The 16,803-nt window shown below is 52.6% G+C and overlaps 5 protein-coding genes across 5 annotated transcripts; 2 read left to right on the top strand and 3 right to left on the bottom strand.

Annotated features, from left to right (window-relative positions):
* Positions 1-641: 641 nt before the first annotated feature.
* PG985_003676 (uncharacterized protein) lies at positions 642-2,656 on the bottom strand (the record flags this gene model as incomplete). Its single annotated transcript, XM_066823445.1, has 5 exons — positions 642-783; positions 846-963; positions 1,110-1,467; positions 1,525-2,050; positions 2,112-2,656. The coding sequence occupies 5 exons, from the start codon at positions 2,654-2,656 to the stop codon at positions 642-644; spliced, it is 1,689 nt and encodes a 562-aa protein (XP_066686605.1).
* Positions 2,657-4,541: 1,885 nt separating this feature from the next.
* Positions 4,542-5,673, bottom strand: PG985_003675 (uncharacterized protein; the record flags this gene model as incomplete). The annotated part of the gene is made up of 3 exons (XM_066823444.1): positions 4,542-5,077; positions 5,162-5,423; positions 5,494-5,673. 3 exons carry the CDS (start codon positions 5,671-5,673, stop codon positions 4,542-4,544), a joined length of 978 nt encoding a protein of 325 aa, XP_066686604.1.
* Positions 5,674-6,413: 740 nt separating this feature from the next.
* PG985_003674 (uncharacterized protein) lies at positions 6,414-8,004 on the top strand (the record flags this gene model as incomplete). The annotated part of the gene is made up of 2 exons (XM_066823443.1): positions 6,414-7,150; positions 7,206-8,004. 2 exons carry the CDS (start codon positions 6,414-6,416, stop codon positions 8,002-8,004), a joined length of 1,536 nt encoding a protein of 511 aa, XP_066686603.1.
* Positions 8,005-9,446: 1,442 nt separating this feature from the next.
* PG985_003673 (class I glutamine amidotransferase-like protein) lies at positions 9,447-10,393 on the bottom strand (the record flags this gene model as incomplete). The annotated part of the gene is made up of 2 exons (XM_066823442.1): positions 9,447-10,038; positions 10,161-10,393. 2 exons carry the CDS (start codon positions 10,391-10,393, stop codon positions 9,447-9,449), a joined length of 825 nt encoding a protein of 274 aa, XP_066686602.1.
* A 1,269-nt stretch (positions 10,394-11,662) lies between these two features.
* PG985_003672 (pyridoxine biosynthesis protein PDX1) lies at positions 11,663-12,862 on the top strand (the record flags this gene model as incomplete). Its single annotated transcript, XM_066823441.1, has 4 exons — positions 11,663-11,764; positions 11,820-11,852; positions 11,995-12,598; positions 12,660-12,862. 4 exons carry the CDS (start codon positions 11,663-11,665, stop codon positions 12,860-12,862), a joined length of 942 nt encoding a protein of 313 aa, XP_066686601.1.
* Between the last annotated feature and the right edge of the window lie 3,941 nt (positions 12,863-16,803).

Genomic DNA, 16,803 nt, shown 5'->3' with positions numbered 1-16,803 from the left:
TACAATGCAATGCTACGTCGGACCATGGCTGTAATTGGACCTTGGAAGATTGCAGCTCGCGCGCGCCAGGGGGATAGTCTTGCAACCTGCATGCGGATGAAAGTGGGCTGAGACTCGCTGACGTCACCGAGCCCGTTCTAGGTTGTTGAGAAACGCGTCCTGGTTGTTACCATCGCAGACAACCTACCTAGGTAGCTTGACAGAGCATCGGCACCATCCGTCGCTTTAGACGTTTCAAACAAGTGAGAGGTGCACTTTCCCTGCTGATAATCATATTAACGCCCCGCAATGAGGCTGGCACCAAAACTAACACCCATGTTTTGCGAAAATCCCATGTCGCGTGCCCATTGAGTTTGTGCTGTACTTCCATGTTGTTCTCCACCAAAGCTCTTCTGCCTCCTGCCTATTAGCCGGCCGCAGGAATAAACCGTACCAGCACTTGTCTTGATGATTCCACTTACTCCAGATCATAACAGTAGAACAAACGAATACTACTGTAATATTGTTCTGTAGAACTGCTTGTTCTTTAGCAGACATGGCCAGTTTATCCTCGCAGGGGCTTGCTGCATATGTACTTCATTCACCTTAGGCTCCATGCTAAGAATAGGCAACCTTGGCTATATGCGATTTCGATCTCGCCGCTAAGCCATCGATGAAGATGACTGGAATACAGGCATTCCGAGAGGCTGGGGTGTAGTCTCCGCGGCTGGGGGGACGGTGGTCGGTAAGCCTGCTTCTTTCAAGATGACTTCCAACGCAGCCAGTACTTTCTCGTCGTTGTACCTGTGATACATGTTAGCACGGGTTAGTCACATTTCTCACTCAGTAGTCTTTTCGAGGCTCACCTGCGGCCGACGAGCTGTAGTGAGATGGGAGCTCCTTTATAGCCTTCGGCTCCGTGCTCCTTCCATTGAGACCAGTTGTATTCGTCCGCATCGTTCCGAGGGGCGTAAGTTGCCTCACCTATTGGCTCTCGTTGTCAGCATTTACTCTTCTCCAAGTAAACAGGATATCTTAAAAGGGAATAATGGAAATATCTCAAGTAAGCGGTGATTCCACCCCTCAAGAGTCATTGGGATACTGTGGAATAAACACCGAAAGTCGCTTACCAGTTCCATCCCTATCGACGCTGACATGGTCTTTGACGGGAAACGCGACGGCCGGATAGTCGAGCAGGTTCCATTGAGAAGTGTAGCCCCAGTATCGCGCCGAGTCGAGCTTGGGAGCAACGCTGGGCCCGGCCGGACAGAGGATCACGTCGACATCCGCCCTCGTGTTCCACAGCTCGGCGTACATCTGCCGGTACTTGTCTCTCTCGGCACAAGCTGCCCACAAAGAAGCCACATCGTGCTTCTTGACGTGGGGGTTGTCCTTAATTATCCACTCGGACAGCGGCCGCCAGGGCTCGCCGGATGCGTTGATGGCCTCGGATGTCTGTGCTCCTCCATCGGCGAAGTAGAGCCCTGCCTGCGAGGTTGTCAGCGAGTTTGAGCACCGAGATCATTGCGGGAGAGCGAGCCTTACAATAATAGACCAGGCTCGATCGTGGTCCCTCGGGGCCCAATCAACGACATCAATGTTCTGGCTCTTGTTCAATTTCATGACGATGTCGTTCAGTGCCCTTGTGATGGGCGGATGAGGCTTGACCACTCCATCATCCCACATGACCGCGACTTTCAGTCTTTTCTCCCTGAAAAGGCCGCTGGTGTCTTTCCAGTCCAGGGCCACCAGGTCTGGTGACTTCAGCCACGGTTTGGCATCAACAACTGTTTTCATGAAGAGCTTGACCCCTGCAAGGCTCGTCGAAAGCGGGCCAATCGTTCCCAGAATGGCCTCGCATCCAGCCATGGGAGCGGCCCATCCCAGGACTGGCAACCTTCCCGAGGTAGGCTTGAAGCCGAAGACGCCGTTGTTGGCCGCAGGTGAGCGTATGGAACCACCAACGTCGGTGCCGATCCCGAGGACGGATCCTCTCAAGCCTACTAGAGCGCCTTCTCCGCCCGAAGAGCCGCCGGCTGTGAGCGTTTGGTTAAAGGGGTTGGCGGTGACCCTTCAGCAACTTCGGTCAGCTGATCGCCTTACGGCATGACATACAATAAAAGATAACTAACCCGTATAGATTGCTGCTGGTCTCTAGGTGCATGATAGTCTGCGGCTCCGTGGTTCGCGCATGGAACACGGCCCCGGCATCCCAGAGTATCTGCAACAGCAACGCATCTTCCTCCGCGACACGGCCAACCCAGGACACGAAACCAGCGTTGAGGTCCAGCCCCTTCATGGCGATATGCTCCTTGACGCTGACAGGAACCCCGTGAAGAGGTCCAATCGGCTTGCCGTGCTTGGCGAAGTAAGCATCCAGCTCTTTGGCTCGCTGCATGGCTCGGTCGGGCAGTAACTCAGTGATGCAGTTCACCACGCCCTGGGCCCCTGCGGCGCGGCGTAGGAATGCACTTGTAATGCATTCGGCGCTCGGGTGCCCCATCGCGAGAGCCCCAGCAAGGTCCTCAACGTTGTGGTTTGTCATGGTGAGCTCCTCGCGGGTGAGGTCTTCGGGCGTCGTCCACTTGGCAATGGAGGCATCCCGGTGCCGTCGACGATCCTCGGCGACCTCCTGCCATGTGGCCCCGCCAGCGATGGTCTTTCGGATGTCCGACATGAGGTGTGGTGGTGAGAAAAGATTGAGCTTAGACAACTACCACAGTAGAGAATTGGTGTAGTAATGAAATAAATCGAATGATTATACCGAATTATGAGGAGACTTTTAGGACACTACCTCCCTGGCGTAATCGGGAGGAAGTGGAATAATCAAAGGTCAGATGTTGTTAGTGAGCAAAGTAGAGGTTATTCCAGCGGTCGCTTGCCACTAGATCATGCCGTTCTTGTACAAATTGAATAAGGGGGATAACCAACCGTCCTACCCCTCATATTATCGCTCTGTCCTTGCACCAACACGCGTCCATCGATAGCAAACACGGGCGGGGGACTCGGTATGTGTGACTTCCGCTTGCTATCCGATAATGTGGTTCGCACTGTCTGTCAGTGCTTCATTTCTTATCGTGCAGACCTTCTTGCGTCTTGGGTGTCGGAACTGGAATGCGCGGCACACTCGAACTACAGTATGTGATATCTATCAGCTTACGTACGTACATCATTGGTTGCATTAGATATGCGGATATAGTGGACCTAATCGCCGGCATCTACGCCGGGGCCACGCTCCGGTTCCTACCTACAGGGTGAGACTGCGCTTCCGTATATCATATCATTGAATAGCCCAGTTTCCGTAAAAGTCGGTATGCGTAGTAGGAATGGTCGAAGGGAATGGGAATACCAAGTTCGTGTGGCCATTTAAATAACCTTGCTACATGTAGGTAGATCAGTGCTCCTTTGGCCCGAGATTCTTAGAATTGATGATCTACATTGACATAGCGCAATATTGTGAGTGTATGAGTGACGGTGATGCAAGCTGTCGTCCTTTGCGCAGGGGTGATGGGTTTATTGCTTGGCACATGACTTGGCGAACATCACATCGTGCTATGATCTTGTCTTGATCAGTACCCAATATCCTTCTGGCCTCGTTCCTCCTCACCAAGCGAAAGGCACACATCCGGAGGCCTGGTGGATTCCATGGTAACTCAGACCCGGTGCGTTGGTATCAACTATGACCACTGCAAGGCTGTGCGACCTCATAGCTCGTCTTCTTGACACCCTGATACAATTCCGCGCCTGTCTAGATCATATATTCACACACGATAGGTATTATACTTTGCCAAGGGCCCAGCGAGCAAGCTCTTCCAGGCTCTGGCTCGTCGTCATGGAAGAAGATAATGCCGAACAGGGAGATCGATTGACGCGAGGCCGTGTAAGAAAGCAAGATAAAATCAGGCCACCATCAATGTATCATTGACATATGCTTCGCCCCTTCCGTCCTGGACATGGTCGTCCTAGAGCGGGCATTTGGTTCCTACGTGATATGTGTACTGGTGCCAGGTGGACAAGACGTCCCCAGAAACTAAATAGCTGCCGCTTGAACTGTGCGACCCATGTGTTCAGATGATTCGTCAATACTTGATATGCAGTTGTGTGTTGGATCAGGACGGTGTTCAAAGGGGCCAAACACCAAGCAAGTGAGGTCGATCCCTGACATATGTCCTGCCGAATGGAATCGGCACTCGGGAGATATATGGCTTCGCCAAGTACAGAAACATACGCAATCAAAGCCATGAAGTGCCCTCGCATTTGATACAAGAATGTAGATCCACGCCTTTGGTAAGAAGTTCATAGCAGCGATTATTGTAAGAACACAGCAGCAGCAGCAGCACGCGCTTGTGAATGCCATTATTAAAGACCAGCACAGAGCAGTCTTGTATCCATATATTCCCAACCGTTGCCAAAGCTACATGCGCCATGTATGGTACTTTGGGCAATGTGAGCGACTATCAAGGGGTTCCGGTAGGATGCAGCAATAGGCATGTAACTCGTAATTTTTTGGGTATCAGCATGTGACCAAGACCGACGTCAAGAAAGATCGCGGTCGATCTCTACTACCACCTCCTTCCACCACGCCCGCGGCCAAACCCTCCCCCTCCGCCGCCGCGGCCACCACCGCCTCCACCGCCCATTCCTTGGTTATAACCGAAGTCCTGGCCCTGGTTGTTACCGAAGCCTTGGCCCGCACCGCCGAAATTCTGGTTCTGGCCTTGGCCGCCGCCGGCATTACCACCGCCGGGCTGCATGCCCGAGAACATGGCCGACATGGCGGCGGGATCCATCTGATTGGGATCCATACCCGACGCCATCATCTGCTGCATCATCTGCTGCATGTCCGGCGTCATACCGTCCATACCGGGCATGGAAGGCATCGAGCTGCCGCCGCCGGGCATGCCGCCCATCATCATCATCTGCATCTCCTCCATCATCTTCTTGTTGCTGGCAGCGATCAGATCTTGATTGTATTCGCCGCGTACGTTCTCCTGCTTGGCGGCGTACATGGCCCACGTGAACTCGTCGAAGCCGTAGTTGAAGTAGTCGCTGAGATCGGTACCCGGTTTCCGCCAAGGCTTGTCGTTCTCGGGCAGGTCTGTGAAGCATTCAGTTAGCAAGCAAGGTTCTGTCTGGTTTGCGCATCTTGATGCGATCTTTCTCTTCCCAGTGTTGCGCGTACCTTCATCGATATTCACTTGCGTGATCGGCTTGCCGGTGGCCTTGTGTATGGGTATGGCGTTGACATCAACCTTGGAGGTGGCAACGGCGGGCAGATCGGCGCCCGACACGGACTTGTTGGTGTCTTCTTTCTTCAGGACGGATTTCGACGCGCCATCGGTCGATGTTGTCCGTTGAGGTATGTTCCGGATGTCGCTGTACCTGGCTGATGGGGGAGGAGGGGCTTTGGTGCCGTCCTTCCGCTCTGTGATGATGTCTATGTCCTGTTTGGATTTGTTCTTGGTTAGCTTCGGCTAACAACAGTATGCGCCGGGGAAGTAGTCGTGGTTGTACCGAGTCGTCATCTTCGTCCATCTCGGCACCTTCATCCTCCTCCTCGCCCTCTTCAAGATCCTCATCTTGCTGTTGCTGCTCCTCTGCTGGCGCATTAGTTCCAGCTGCAGGCTGCGCTGTTGTGGTGGTGGTTTCTGGCTCCTCGGGAGCATAGAAATCATCGTCGTCGTCGATATCCATGGTGCCGGGATTGTGAGAAATGCTGTGTTATTTCTACTGGGTTGGATGGGTAATGGGGAGCGCGTTTGGTAGAATATCGTCGGTATCGATAGTTCGTTCGCCGGGATGAGGTTGTTGTTGCTTGCTTGCGTGTTTCGAGCTTTAAACAATCAGTCAATCAACCCGTCCATCCAATTGATCAATGTTTCTTAGAGCAGATCGATTATCAATTGCATGTGCATTGATAGCAAAAGGTGGCTAGTAAACGCAGGGGATTGGCAACCTTATTTTCCAGACAAGGCCAATCATTGAGCGCCAAACTGTGCTGGTAGGGCGTTAGAGTGGGGAGCTGCCACATCAAATGAGGCTGAAGCTACCGCTAGAAAGTTCCTTGTCAATTCCGCTGCCAAAGCCAGCCCAAAAGTCCAAACGCGACCCGAGCTGCTGGTCGGATCTGTTTTTTTGGCGATGCATGGGAAAGCCCAAGCAGAATAATTGTTTACCTGCCGCAACATTCGCAATCATCAACATTCTCAAACGCAACAACTCACCGCCACACCCCTAGACGCACCCCTTCAGTCTCTGGCATTCCGCATCATACATTTGCGCCGAATTGTCGATCCCTTGACTCAACGCCTTGTTTCATCCCTTGCCTGGAATGGCCCTCGCTAGGTCAGCCAGCGGTCCTGGGGGACTCAGTATAAACACCTCTTCCGCCAACGGCCTGTTGTAAGTAGCCATATCATGAACTTTGTTTTATCATGAGCGAACCACCCGTTTTATCCTATCCGGCCATCCCCAACCCAACACCGGGGCCACTCCCGGATGTATTACTCCCGTACCAGGAGCTGCCTTGGACAGCAGAGCAGCAACGCCATCTAGATAATTCGAACGTCGAGGATGCGAAACAACTAGAACCAACCTCAGCTGCCTTGGAGGCCTTCCAGGAGGCACTTGCGAAAAGCAAGGAAGATTTACAAAACCACCAAAAGCTAACGTATCCATCAAATAGTGGCCAGAGCAGTACCCCAGCTCCCGCCGCCACGGGCAGCAATCTTTTCGGCAACGCGCAGGCGAACCAAACTTCAACAACGGGCTCCAACCTCTTCGGAAATGCCGCCAGCTCGACACCCAAGACAGGCGGTGGACTGTTTGGCGCAGCCCCAGCAAACAACACGCAGCCCCAACAGCAAACGTCGAACCTCTTCGGAGCTACCAACAACAATGCGACCCAGCCGGCGCAGCAGCAGCAACAAACAGGCGGCGGTGGTCTGTTTGGAGCCCTAGGAGGTACACAACAGTCGCAGCAGCCGCAGCAACAGCCACAGCAATCGACTGGCGGTGGCCTGTTTGGTGCTCTAGGAGGTGCACAGCAGCAACAGCAGCAACCTCAACAACAACAATCTAGCGGTGGTTTGTTTGGCAACAGCACTTTCGCCAAGCCAGCGCAGCCAGCTTCATCTTTCATGAACCAGTCCCAAGCGCGGCCAGGTCTTGGGTATGTAATACCTTGGAGCCTTTCACGATTACAAGACCAGGCTGACGATTTCTAGCTCTTCTATGCAGCAGCCCGCCATGCCTGGACTGACTATGGGTCAGAGCCAGAGCCAGACGACAGTGCCCGGTGTCAGGATCGATGTCGACAACGTCCGGGGAACAACGCGCTTCAACGACCTCCATGAAGATTTACAGAAGCAGATCACCGAGGTCGACCGCATGATCCAGAACTTCATGACGCAAAAGGACGAGCTGGATGCGTTTATGCCCGGCCACGGCGAAATGTTGCAGCACATCCCCGACGACGTCAAGTTTGTGGAGCGGAAATACGGCGGTGTCAGAAGTGCGCTCGAAGCCGATGCCGAGGTCATTGAGAGTGTTCGTAACACGGTGCAACACGACACGGAGAGCGCGAAGCTCAGCTTCCGCGCCGTCGACAACCTCAAGCTGCCTCAGCAGTACCACACCGGTGGTCTCTGGTCCAACAGACAACAAAGCTCCGGGACCGCCAACACCGAATCCGATGGGCAAGACCTGGTGAACTTCTTCTCCAAGACGGCCGACGAGATGCAGTCTCAGCTGAACGGATACGATCGAAACTTGACGGAGATCGAAATGCACATGCACGGCGTCCAGGATAATGTCATGGCCCGCCTGCAGCGCATGATGGCTTCCAAGAACGGCGGCGCCACCGCCATGGACGAGGAGCTCGCCAACCTGGGCGCCGTCCTGCGCGAGTTCGAGATGAGCATCTTGAGGTCGGCCGGCGTCATCGGCCATGCTCGGGAGGGTATGACGAGGTTGCAGCTGGGCGAGTTCATGACGGACGGCGGCCAGCAGAACGGCATGTACTGAAGAACAAGAAGGGGATGGGCGGGACGGACAGGAAAGGGGGTGGAGTAAGGAAGAGCTCATGTGAAGAACGATAATAGAGTGCACGCATGACGTTTTCCCAGGTGTTCATTTCTGGCGTTGATACCCGGCTAAGGCTTAGTTGGATGGGTCTGTATAGGTATATGCATCTTTGCTTAGCAATGCACCAATGGATTTGCTTGTTGAATTTGGGACATTTGCACATAAGAACTATGCTTTCCGAAGTTGCCATCGGCGATGATGTGTTGACATGCTCTCGTACATGCTTCTCGAGTGTTTTGCTTTTCCTAGATGACTGCCCTTGATCATGTTTTTGAAGTAAGTACATGCATGAAAAGCGACACTGCCCATCTACGACACAATATGTATGTATTGTGCAGTACTCGGTATGAAGTTCTTGTTAAGGTATATCCAGAGCGACGATATCAGAGGGATGGGGTCCCGTTAAGCGAGCCACATGTGAGGGTTCTTTGAGATAAAATTCGACTGCATGAGAATTGCTTTCCTCCCACATGCTCCCACATATACACATTGTCATCGTGGCTAGTGGATCGGTTGCATGGGAACAAGCTTATTAATAATACAGCCTGCGAAGTGTAAGGAGTCACAACATGAGGTCTTAAAGACGTCTGCCGTTTTCGGGCGCCAAGAGCCGCGGCGAAAGTCTCGGCTGCTTGGCAACTGGATGGATGCTGTCTTGTCGTTGCTGTCCTTGACTACCTAACCTACCTTTACATACTGTGCCGTCTATTCAGCAGTCAATCCCAATGAGCGAAACTAGCGAACAATGCCAACATTACTGTTATGGATAGAAAGCAAGGCGTTCTCATGTAAATATGAGTCTGTGCAACCGGCATAGAAGTTGTGCTAACCTAGATCGCTGGCTCAAGCCGGGGGAAAGGAGGCTAGATTGTTAGGGGCCATATCAGTGCGAGCGCTTGAGCAGAGCTAAAAAGGACGAAGTGTGCTGGGGGAGTCTGAGCTATGCGACGGCTACAGATACCCAAAGGGGCAGTGATCCGTTAGCAGTATAGTTGTCAGTTGTTGTGTCCTGTGTCTTTTTGTTTTGACATCATGAGCGAGGAGTGCACTTGCGCATGATAATTGCACTATTGTGTCGCTTTTTCTCTCTTTTTCTGCCCCTGGCCTCGTCGATTCGCATGGCAACATTTTGATATCTAGATCAGAGCGAGGCCCTGACTGCCCCGCGCCAAGGGGATCGGGTGGGTTCAGATTCCACTGGGAACCCCACTATGCTACCGGGAGAGGGATCGACTCGTTCCTCTTGGAGATGCACATGTGCGGCGCAAAACTAGCCTCGAGGTTTTTATTTAGTCATGGCACTTCACACAAACCAATCGGTGTTGTATGGACCATGGTGTATCATTGTCTAAGTACCTCTCTTTGTGTGGTTCATCTTGGGTCTATGAAAAGATCTGCTCTAGCCACCAGACGTGTAACCGGATATCGTCCGTCAGCTCGGGGTGAAAGGAGGTCCCAAAGACATTTCCCTGGCGCAACGCAATGATATCGCCCGCGCCCTCAGGAGAGACGGGCCCCAGCTCCCCAGCGGCGGCCGCCTTGTTAGAGGCATGGCGTCCCGGCAATACGGCCAGGACCTCGACCGGGGGCGTCTTCTTCTGCTTTATAAGCAGCTGCTGCTGTGCGGGGTCCTGCTGCGGTGTTGCTTCGGCATCGTGGGCCTGGGCTGTCAACAGCTTGTCCACCACGGGTGCTCGGATGAACATGGCCGGGAACGGTAGCGACGATGGTGACTCATTGGCGGACGCGGCGGCCCCACCACCATTGCTGCTGTTGCTGCTACTGCTGCTGTTGCGCAGGAAGTCCAAGTCCAGATCCGTCACGAAGCTTTCGTTTTGGCGCCCAAAGTGGTTCCGGTGCACACGCACGTCGAGCCCGCCGATGAGCTCCTGGCCGTCCTGCTTGACGGCGCTGGCCTCTTCGGACAGCATGATGAGGCCGGCACAGGTGCCCCAGACTGGACGCCTCTTGACCCTTTTTCCATACCAAGTCAGCCAGCGGTTTAGTATACATACGCAGGGTGACTTGAACCAAGCAATGGCAGAGAGAAGAAAAGCAAGCCAAATGCAAGTAGGTATACGTAGGCAGGCACTTACTTGACATATTCCCGCAATGGCTCCAACAAGCCGCATTCCCTGGCGGCGCGCGACAGATGAGTCGATTCTCCTCCCGGGATGATCAGGCCTGCGTCGCAGGACTCGAGCTCCGCGGACGAGCGTACCTCGATGACGGTGACGTCCTTGCTGAGGGAGGCAGCGGCTTTCTTCAGGGAGTTCATGTGCTCGATGACGCCGCCCTGAAAGGCGAGCACGCCAATGGTAGGACTCATTCTATCTCACTACCGGTCCGTCTTCCTCAACTGCTGCAGCGAGTGATAAAAGGTTTCAGTATGGCAAGAAACAAACTGCAGCTCCATGCCTGCGAAAGATAGCAGCGCCCTTATCGTAGTAGTAGTAGTACTTAGTATTCTTCCTTGACTCACCTGCTACGTTGCTCGGGCTCCAGCTCTCCAGGCTGAGCGGAGGACGGGAAGGTGGTATCCACGTTCTGGTTGCCGTTTGTGGAGTTGGCCGCGGCGTTATGCATTAGCGAACTACTACTCGAAGGGCTGGTTGATTGACTGGCGGCTTTTGTCGGTTCATTGGTTGCATCCAAGCGGGCGTTCGGCTTTTGGTCGTCTATCAAAAAGTGAGGTCATGGACTTTCCGGCAGCGGATATTTTCCTTGCATACATACTCACCAACCGCGAAATATCTAGAGCCGGAATCGGCGGCGGGTTTGTCGATTATTCCTTAGTCACTTCGAGGGCCACGGTCGCTCGAAGGAAGATCAATCTATTACGTGCACCCGCTAAGTCGGAGTCGGAGGACATCGGGTGAATATAAGGTTTTTCTAGAGGGATACCTGCCGTGGCCATGTAGTCGTACAAGAGGCACTAGCCGAATACCAAGACTCATCGACGCCCTTTCGGGGGCACAGATGTAGACAGTACCTATTACTTGTCATGTCGAGGTAGCACAGTACGTGCTTAGAACAATTTGCCATTGCCTTGAACCGTTGGCTCACTGTCAGGTCTGGTGGGCTGGACCCCGAATTTCCTCTGCCGAGCACCTCCTACTGTCTTTTTTTCCCTCCCACTTTGTCTTGGGGTAATTGAGGTAGGCAAATCGCGGAAAGGACCCTGGCTGCATACCCTGATTTAAAATTCAACCCAATTGCAGTCGATCTTTGGTGTGACCTGCTCCATTGGGGTTTGACAACTGCTGTTCTGCTACCCTACCGCGGTCCTGCTCCAACAGCTCGGCCACTAACAAGACGTCGACTCACTGCCTCGAGGGCCGAGACTTCGGGCCGCCCTGCATTGACTCATCATATCCATCCTCCCTTCTTTCTTCCTTTTTTTCTTTTCGATTCATACCAAGGCTCCCCGGCAGAAACAAAAGACTCACAAAGAGGAGGTTACCTCAAAAATCATAAACTCAAAAACAAGCTATCATACCCACTACTCTCTTTCCAGAGTCCAAAAGTTTTTACTGTTGACCGGCTCATCATTGCCTTCTCTGATCCTTTTCTCTGTCATTCCATTTCAACCGTCAACATGACCAACAACACAGCCACCGGCAGCAATGGCGTCGCCTCAGACCGGAACGATAGCTCGTTCAAGCTCAAGTCTGGCCTGGCCCAGATGTTGAAGGGAGGAGTAAGTCGGTGTGTGTTCTTGGATATACTGTTCGTTGGCTAATCATTGGAGGCAGGTAATCATGGATGTCACAGATGCCAAACAGGTAGTACGTCATATATCTTTCCAGCCATTTTGATGTATCTTTGAGCTAACTTGTCACACTAGAGCCATTCTGCCACGAACTTAATAAGGTCAATGGTCGGGCAAGCACAGGATGGAACACTGACGACGCCTTTCTTCCTACTTAGGCACGCATCGCTGAAGAGGCAGGAGCCGTTGCCGTCATGGCTCTGGAGCGAGTGCCCGCCGATATCCGCGCCGAGGGCGGCGTGGCCCGCATGTCGGACCCCGGCATGATCAAGGAGATCCAGGCCGCCGTGACCATCCCCGTCATGGCCAAGGCCCGCATCGGCCACTTCGTCGAGTGCCAGATCCTCGAGGCCCTCGACATCGACTTCATCGACGAGAGCGAGGTCCTGACGCCCGCCGACGACGCCTTCCACGTCGAGAAGTCGGGCTTCAAGAGCCCCTTCGTCTGCGGCTGCCGCAACCTGCCCGAGGCCCTCCGCCGCATCACCGAGGGCGCCGCCATGATCCGCACCAAGGGCGAGGCTGGCACCGGTGACGTCGTCGAGGCCGTCAAGCACATGCGTCAGGTCAACCACGACATCGCCCGCGCCAAGGCCGCGCTGCAGGAGGGTGGTGACCTCGCCATCCGCGCCCTCGCTCGCGAGTTCGAGTGCGACGCCACCCTGCTTAAGGAGACCGCCGAGCTCTGTCGTCTGCCTGTCGTCAACTTCGCCGCTGGTGGTGTCGCGACGCCTGCCGATGCTGCTCTGATGATGCAGCTGGGTATGTGGCTCTTCCCAAACTGACTGAACTGTAACTAACCTCTCCCTTCCTTTCCTCATAGGCTGCGACGGTGTCTTCGTGGGTAGTGGAATCTTCAAGTCGGGCGACGCCGCCAAGCGTGCCCAGGCCATCGTCAAGGCCACGACACACTTCCGGGATGCCAAGGTCCTGGCTGAGTGCAGCACGGGGCTGGGAGAGGCCATGGTGGGCATCTCTGTCAGCAGCATGCGGGCGGACCAGAAGATGGCTGGCCGAGGATGGTAGATTTGGTTGGGGGTTTGCGGGGGTTTGCGAGATGAAGAAGAAGATCAAATGTCTTTTACCTAGACGACCTTTCTGATTTTGGTTGGTTTAGTTCATGCAAGCGTGTATCATCACGTACCATTGCACATTCGTCAAGAAGATGTTGATGAATTTCAGAGCAACTTTCTGTCTGCTTCTCTGCCTCTTTGGTTCAAATGTCGATTGCATAGTGACAACATGGTGATTGCCAATGCAATAAAATAATGTGACTGTAATTACCATATGGCTTGCCATCCTTGATACTCACAAGTAATTCTACTGTCAACCAGCTATCTCGTTGCCTTTATCATATCACAATGCATCACATCTTCTACAGTTCGTGGTACTATAAATCATACAGATGTTATTGCAACGGATCTCTTCAGGGTGTATCATTCCGAACGTGGCGCGTACGGCTTCACGGCGGTATGCTTTAGTCTGTCTCCTCTCCTGTCTCCTGCACTCACAGCAAGAGACTGGGCATGGATAAGTTCTGTATAAGCGTATATTCGTAATATCCGGTTAAGTACAGTCCCAAAGATCATCTGTACCGTTAACATCGTTGGCGTTTATTGATATTATTACCTTACGCCATGAACCTGCATCTCAGTCCTGACAAGTTTTGGTGTATGCCCCCGTAAACTTGAAGACCGATGTCTACAGTGCTATCCTCTGTCCTCCTGAAAAACTTGTTTGAATCGTTGTGCTTCCCACAGTCTCATTGCCCGTCCTTCGCTGGTGGCTGGCCTGTTATCCCTCCTTGTTGTTATTGTTCTACATCGATGGGAACCGGCACTAGGCGGTCGACTTCGAGACTCCCAGGGGGCATAATATGGATGTGCTGTGCTATTCTGAAGAGTGTTCCTCGACGACTTTGAACATTTCGAAGACAGTGCCCTGCGGCGGATTGGATGTCCCTCCTTGTTGAGTGCCCGGTTAGCCAGTTAGCAAGTCGGGCACTTTGCTACCAAAGCATATCTCTTCAGGTTTGACAAGGCCACAAAAATGCTGTTACACACTTGACTGGCTAACCTTTGTGAATATGGTGCACGCTGCTTGGTTAGCCAATGTCTCCAGTGATTCTGTTCCTCAAGCTGATGTTGATATTCTTCTGGGCACCATATGCCAATTATTACTTACCCCATACATAGAAAAAATGTACTTCTCAATTTTTGGCTTATGTGCCCTATCTCCCTGACCCATTGCAATAACCCCTTGCAACGGCGAATGGGCACCACTATTTGGCGCACTATAGATACATTGTCAGCACCAAGAAGCTTAATATAGGCTTATGCATTTTGAACTGGTAACCAACGTTGGACGTTTCTGCCGAGCAAGGCGTCTGTAAGCTCCCTGGAGCCCCGATTAATGTCCCCGACCAAACGGCAAATTACTCCGAGGTTTCGGGCGCTTGTGGGGTTACTATCCCTCTGACATATGCTCCTAATAGTACATCATTACCACTGAAATCCTTGTTATGATACCAAGCCCCCTTACGGTCGCAGCTGTAAGCAGTTTCTACCTTTGCAACGAAGAAACAGAGAACATACATGGGAAAAACGAGCTGAGTCACCCCTGAAGCCTCAAAACAAAACCTGGAATCCATGATATTGCACAGTTCACATCCGTTTTTCCGATTCTCCCAGTCTCGAGTATTTGCTAACTTTTGCTAGTTTACCTGAATTTTTACTTGATATGGCTGTCCAACGAACCGTTGCTCGAAAGCCCTCTCATATCGAAATTTTCCTTCCCCTGAGTTCACCGATCGAAAACGTCCGGCTCGAAAACAAATCCAAGAAGAACATCACAGCACTGTTTATCTGCTATTCAAGTGGGTAACTACATTGTGGCCTACAATAACAGAATGTCTGAGGTCCCATTGGAGTCAGTCTGCAAGAGGCTGTAGTTGTCTTCCTGCTCTGTGGCAAGTCTGGCTCGTCCCAAGCATCCGGCGTTTCTTGGACCATGCCTGGGCTATACAGGCGGAAAGATGGGATGCCAGTGGTTGATCGATTTCTGGGGGTTTGGTGTTGGGTGCCTCTCATAGTACATGAATATGTATATTACCTCTCTCAACACGTTCGAGTCTCTCCTGATGGGGGTTTCCCAACTCTGGGGCGCACTTACCTCATAATAAGGAGTCTTGCTCTGCAACATTATCCGTACGAACCTCCTCGTCTTTCAGCCTTTCGTTACTAACACTGCGTTCTGTGTACAGATTAACGATCCACCCGATATTTCGTCTCTTTCATGACCTTTTACGTTCAGCTTCTCGCTCGAACACGTTCTGTCCACTCTTCGTCTCGTCCTTGGTACTTCGCCCTCCCCTCGTCGCCCTGCCCTCCGTCCTGACGCCCTCCCTTTCGCGTCTTCGGCGTTCTGTATCCGACTTTGAGCATAGAAGTTGGAGCTTTCCTGTGGAGAAATACCACCACCATCGCCGTGCGGTTTTCGAGGTCCCTACGTACATCCATCGCCGATGATTGATAGGTTGCCAAGGAAAGGAGCAGACTTGAAGCACAAGCCGTAATTAAGAGTCGATGAGAGACGTACGCTTTCCCAAAGATCCCTTGTTCCTGGGGAGAGCAACCCGGCTGGCACGACAGATCAAGAACAGCAATAATCCAGCTGTGCCCCCATGCCAACATGATCAAGTCAGCCTGTTTGGCAGGGCTCAACTTATCGTGACTTGCTACCCATCACCCTTGATCGTTCTCGACCAGCTGTGACTAGAATATTCTTTGTGGTAAGCTTCCTCGGCTCCCACCTGCTCACCACAGCATTTACTTACTCAGATGGGAGGTCCGTCTTTCCCAGGAAGTGTTCTCGGCCTCTTGAACCAATGATTGCTGTCCTCACTCGGACGAGGGATAGAGGCTACCGATGCATGGCCGAAGCACTGCGAGTCGGTTGGATGGCGATCTATGTTAGTGATGAACCTGGAAACGGAGGAAGATTAGCATAGACCAGCCTAGCACGTCCTGATGCCTCCTGGAAACAGAAGCTGTCCATTTCCGCGGCAGCACCCTTGACGTTGGACAATACAGGAATAAAACACCCCCTTGGCTCGGGGAAAGTGTCTCCTCGGGGGACCGAGTTCTCCGTGATCTTGATGACCAAGCCTGTCCGAACATCATCGCTTTGTACTTGTTGGTTGGTTGGCTTCTGTTGGCAGTTTTTGGCGAGGTCCTCCTTCGTGAAAGCGTCGCAAATCGCTCTCATCTTCGCGATATCTCCAAGCTGACGACAGAAGTATGCGTTGTTAGGCAAGGAATTGCCCCATCTGGCGACAGTGATACCACTCGCGGATCCAATATGCAGGGAGATTATGTGGTATTTGCCTCTTCCCTATTCTCTTCCCTTCAGCCAGAAATACCAGTTGCTCTTTGGCTAACATCTTCTGGCCTGTGTCAGTGCCCACTATACAGATTCCTACCTTGTGATGGGAAAGGTTCTCTTTGAAGCAGCCAGGTCCGAATTCGACGAGTTTACGGCAACCTGGCATTGGGAGGTCATGTAGTCAGAGTAGAAGCTCCTCTCGAATACGACTATCTTTGGCCACGTACCATATGTCCAATTTTGCCCTGATAGTGCTATCGAGCCAGAAGTAGATGGTGACTGTACAAAATTAAAAGGTATGTACCCAGATGACACTAAAAGTACCTCGACCCGTCCGAACCACACAAGCTAAGCAACGCAGACTCATCCAAAGGCCCATCTTGCGTTGTTCAGCATCATCCCATTTTATCCTTGGGATCCGTCCGATAAAATATCTGCTGCTCTCATCTACGCCGGTGAGCCTCCCGGCAGTATTTATTGTCCCCTCCTCAACCCCGGTAAGGTCCTCACCACCCTCGACATCAAATCCTTCGACTTCCACATTTTCCTCCATACTCACAGCACCCTCAGCCTCCCCAACGCCC

Source organism: Apiospora marii (assembly GCF_038362585.1).
Source record: "Apiospora marii strain CBS 49790 chromosome Unknown utg000003l_segment0_segment0, whole genome shotgun sequence".
NCBI classification, from domain to species: domain Eukaryota; kingdom Fungi; phylum Ascomycota; class Sordariomycetes; order Amphisphaeriales; family Apiosporaceae; genus Apiospora; species Apiospora marii.
The sequence above is the reverse complement of the archived record's forward strand: the minus strand, read 5'-3'. Positions and strand labels throughout refer to the sequence as shown.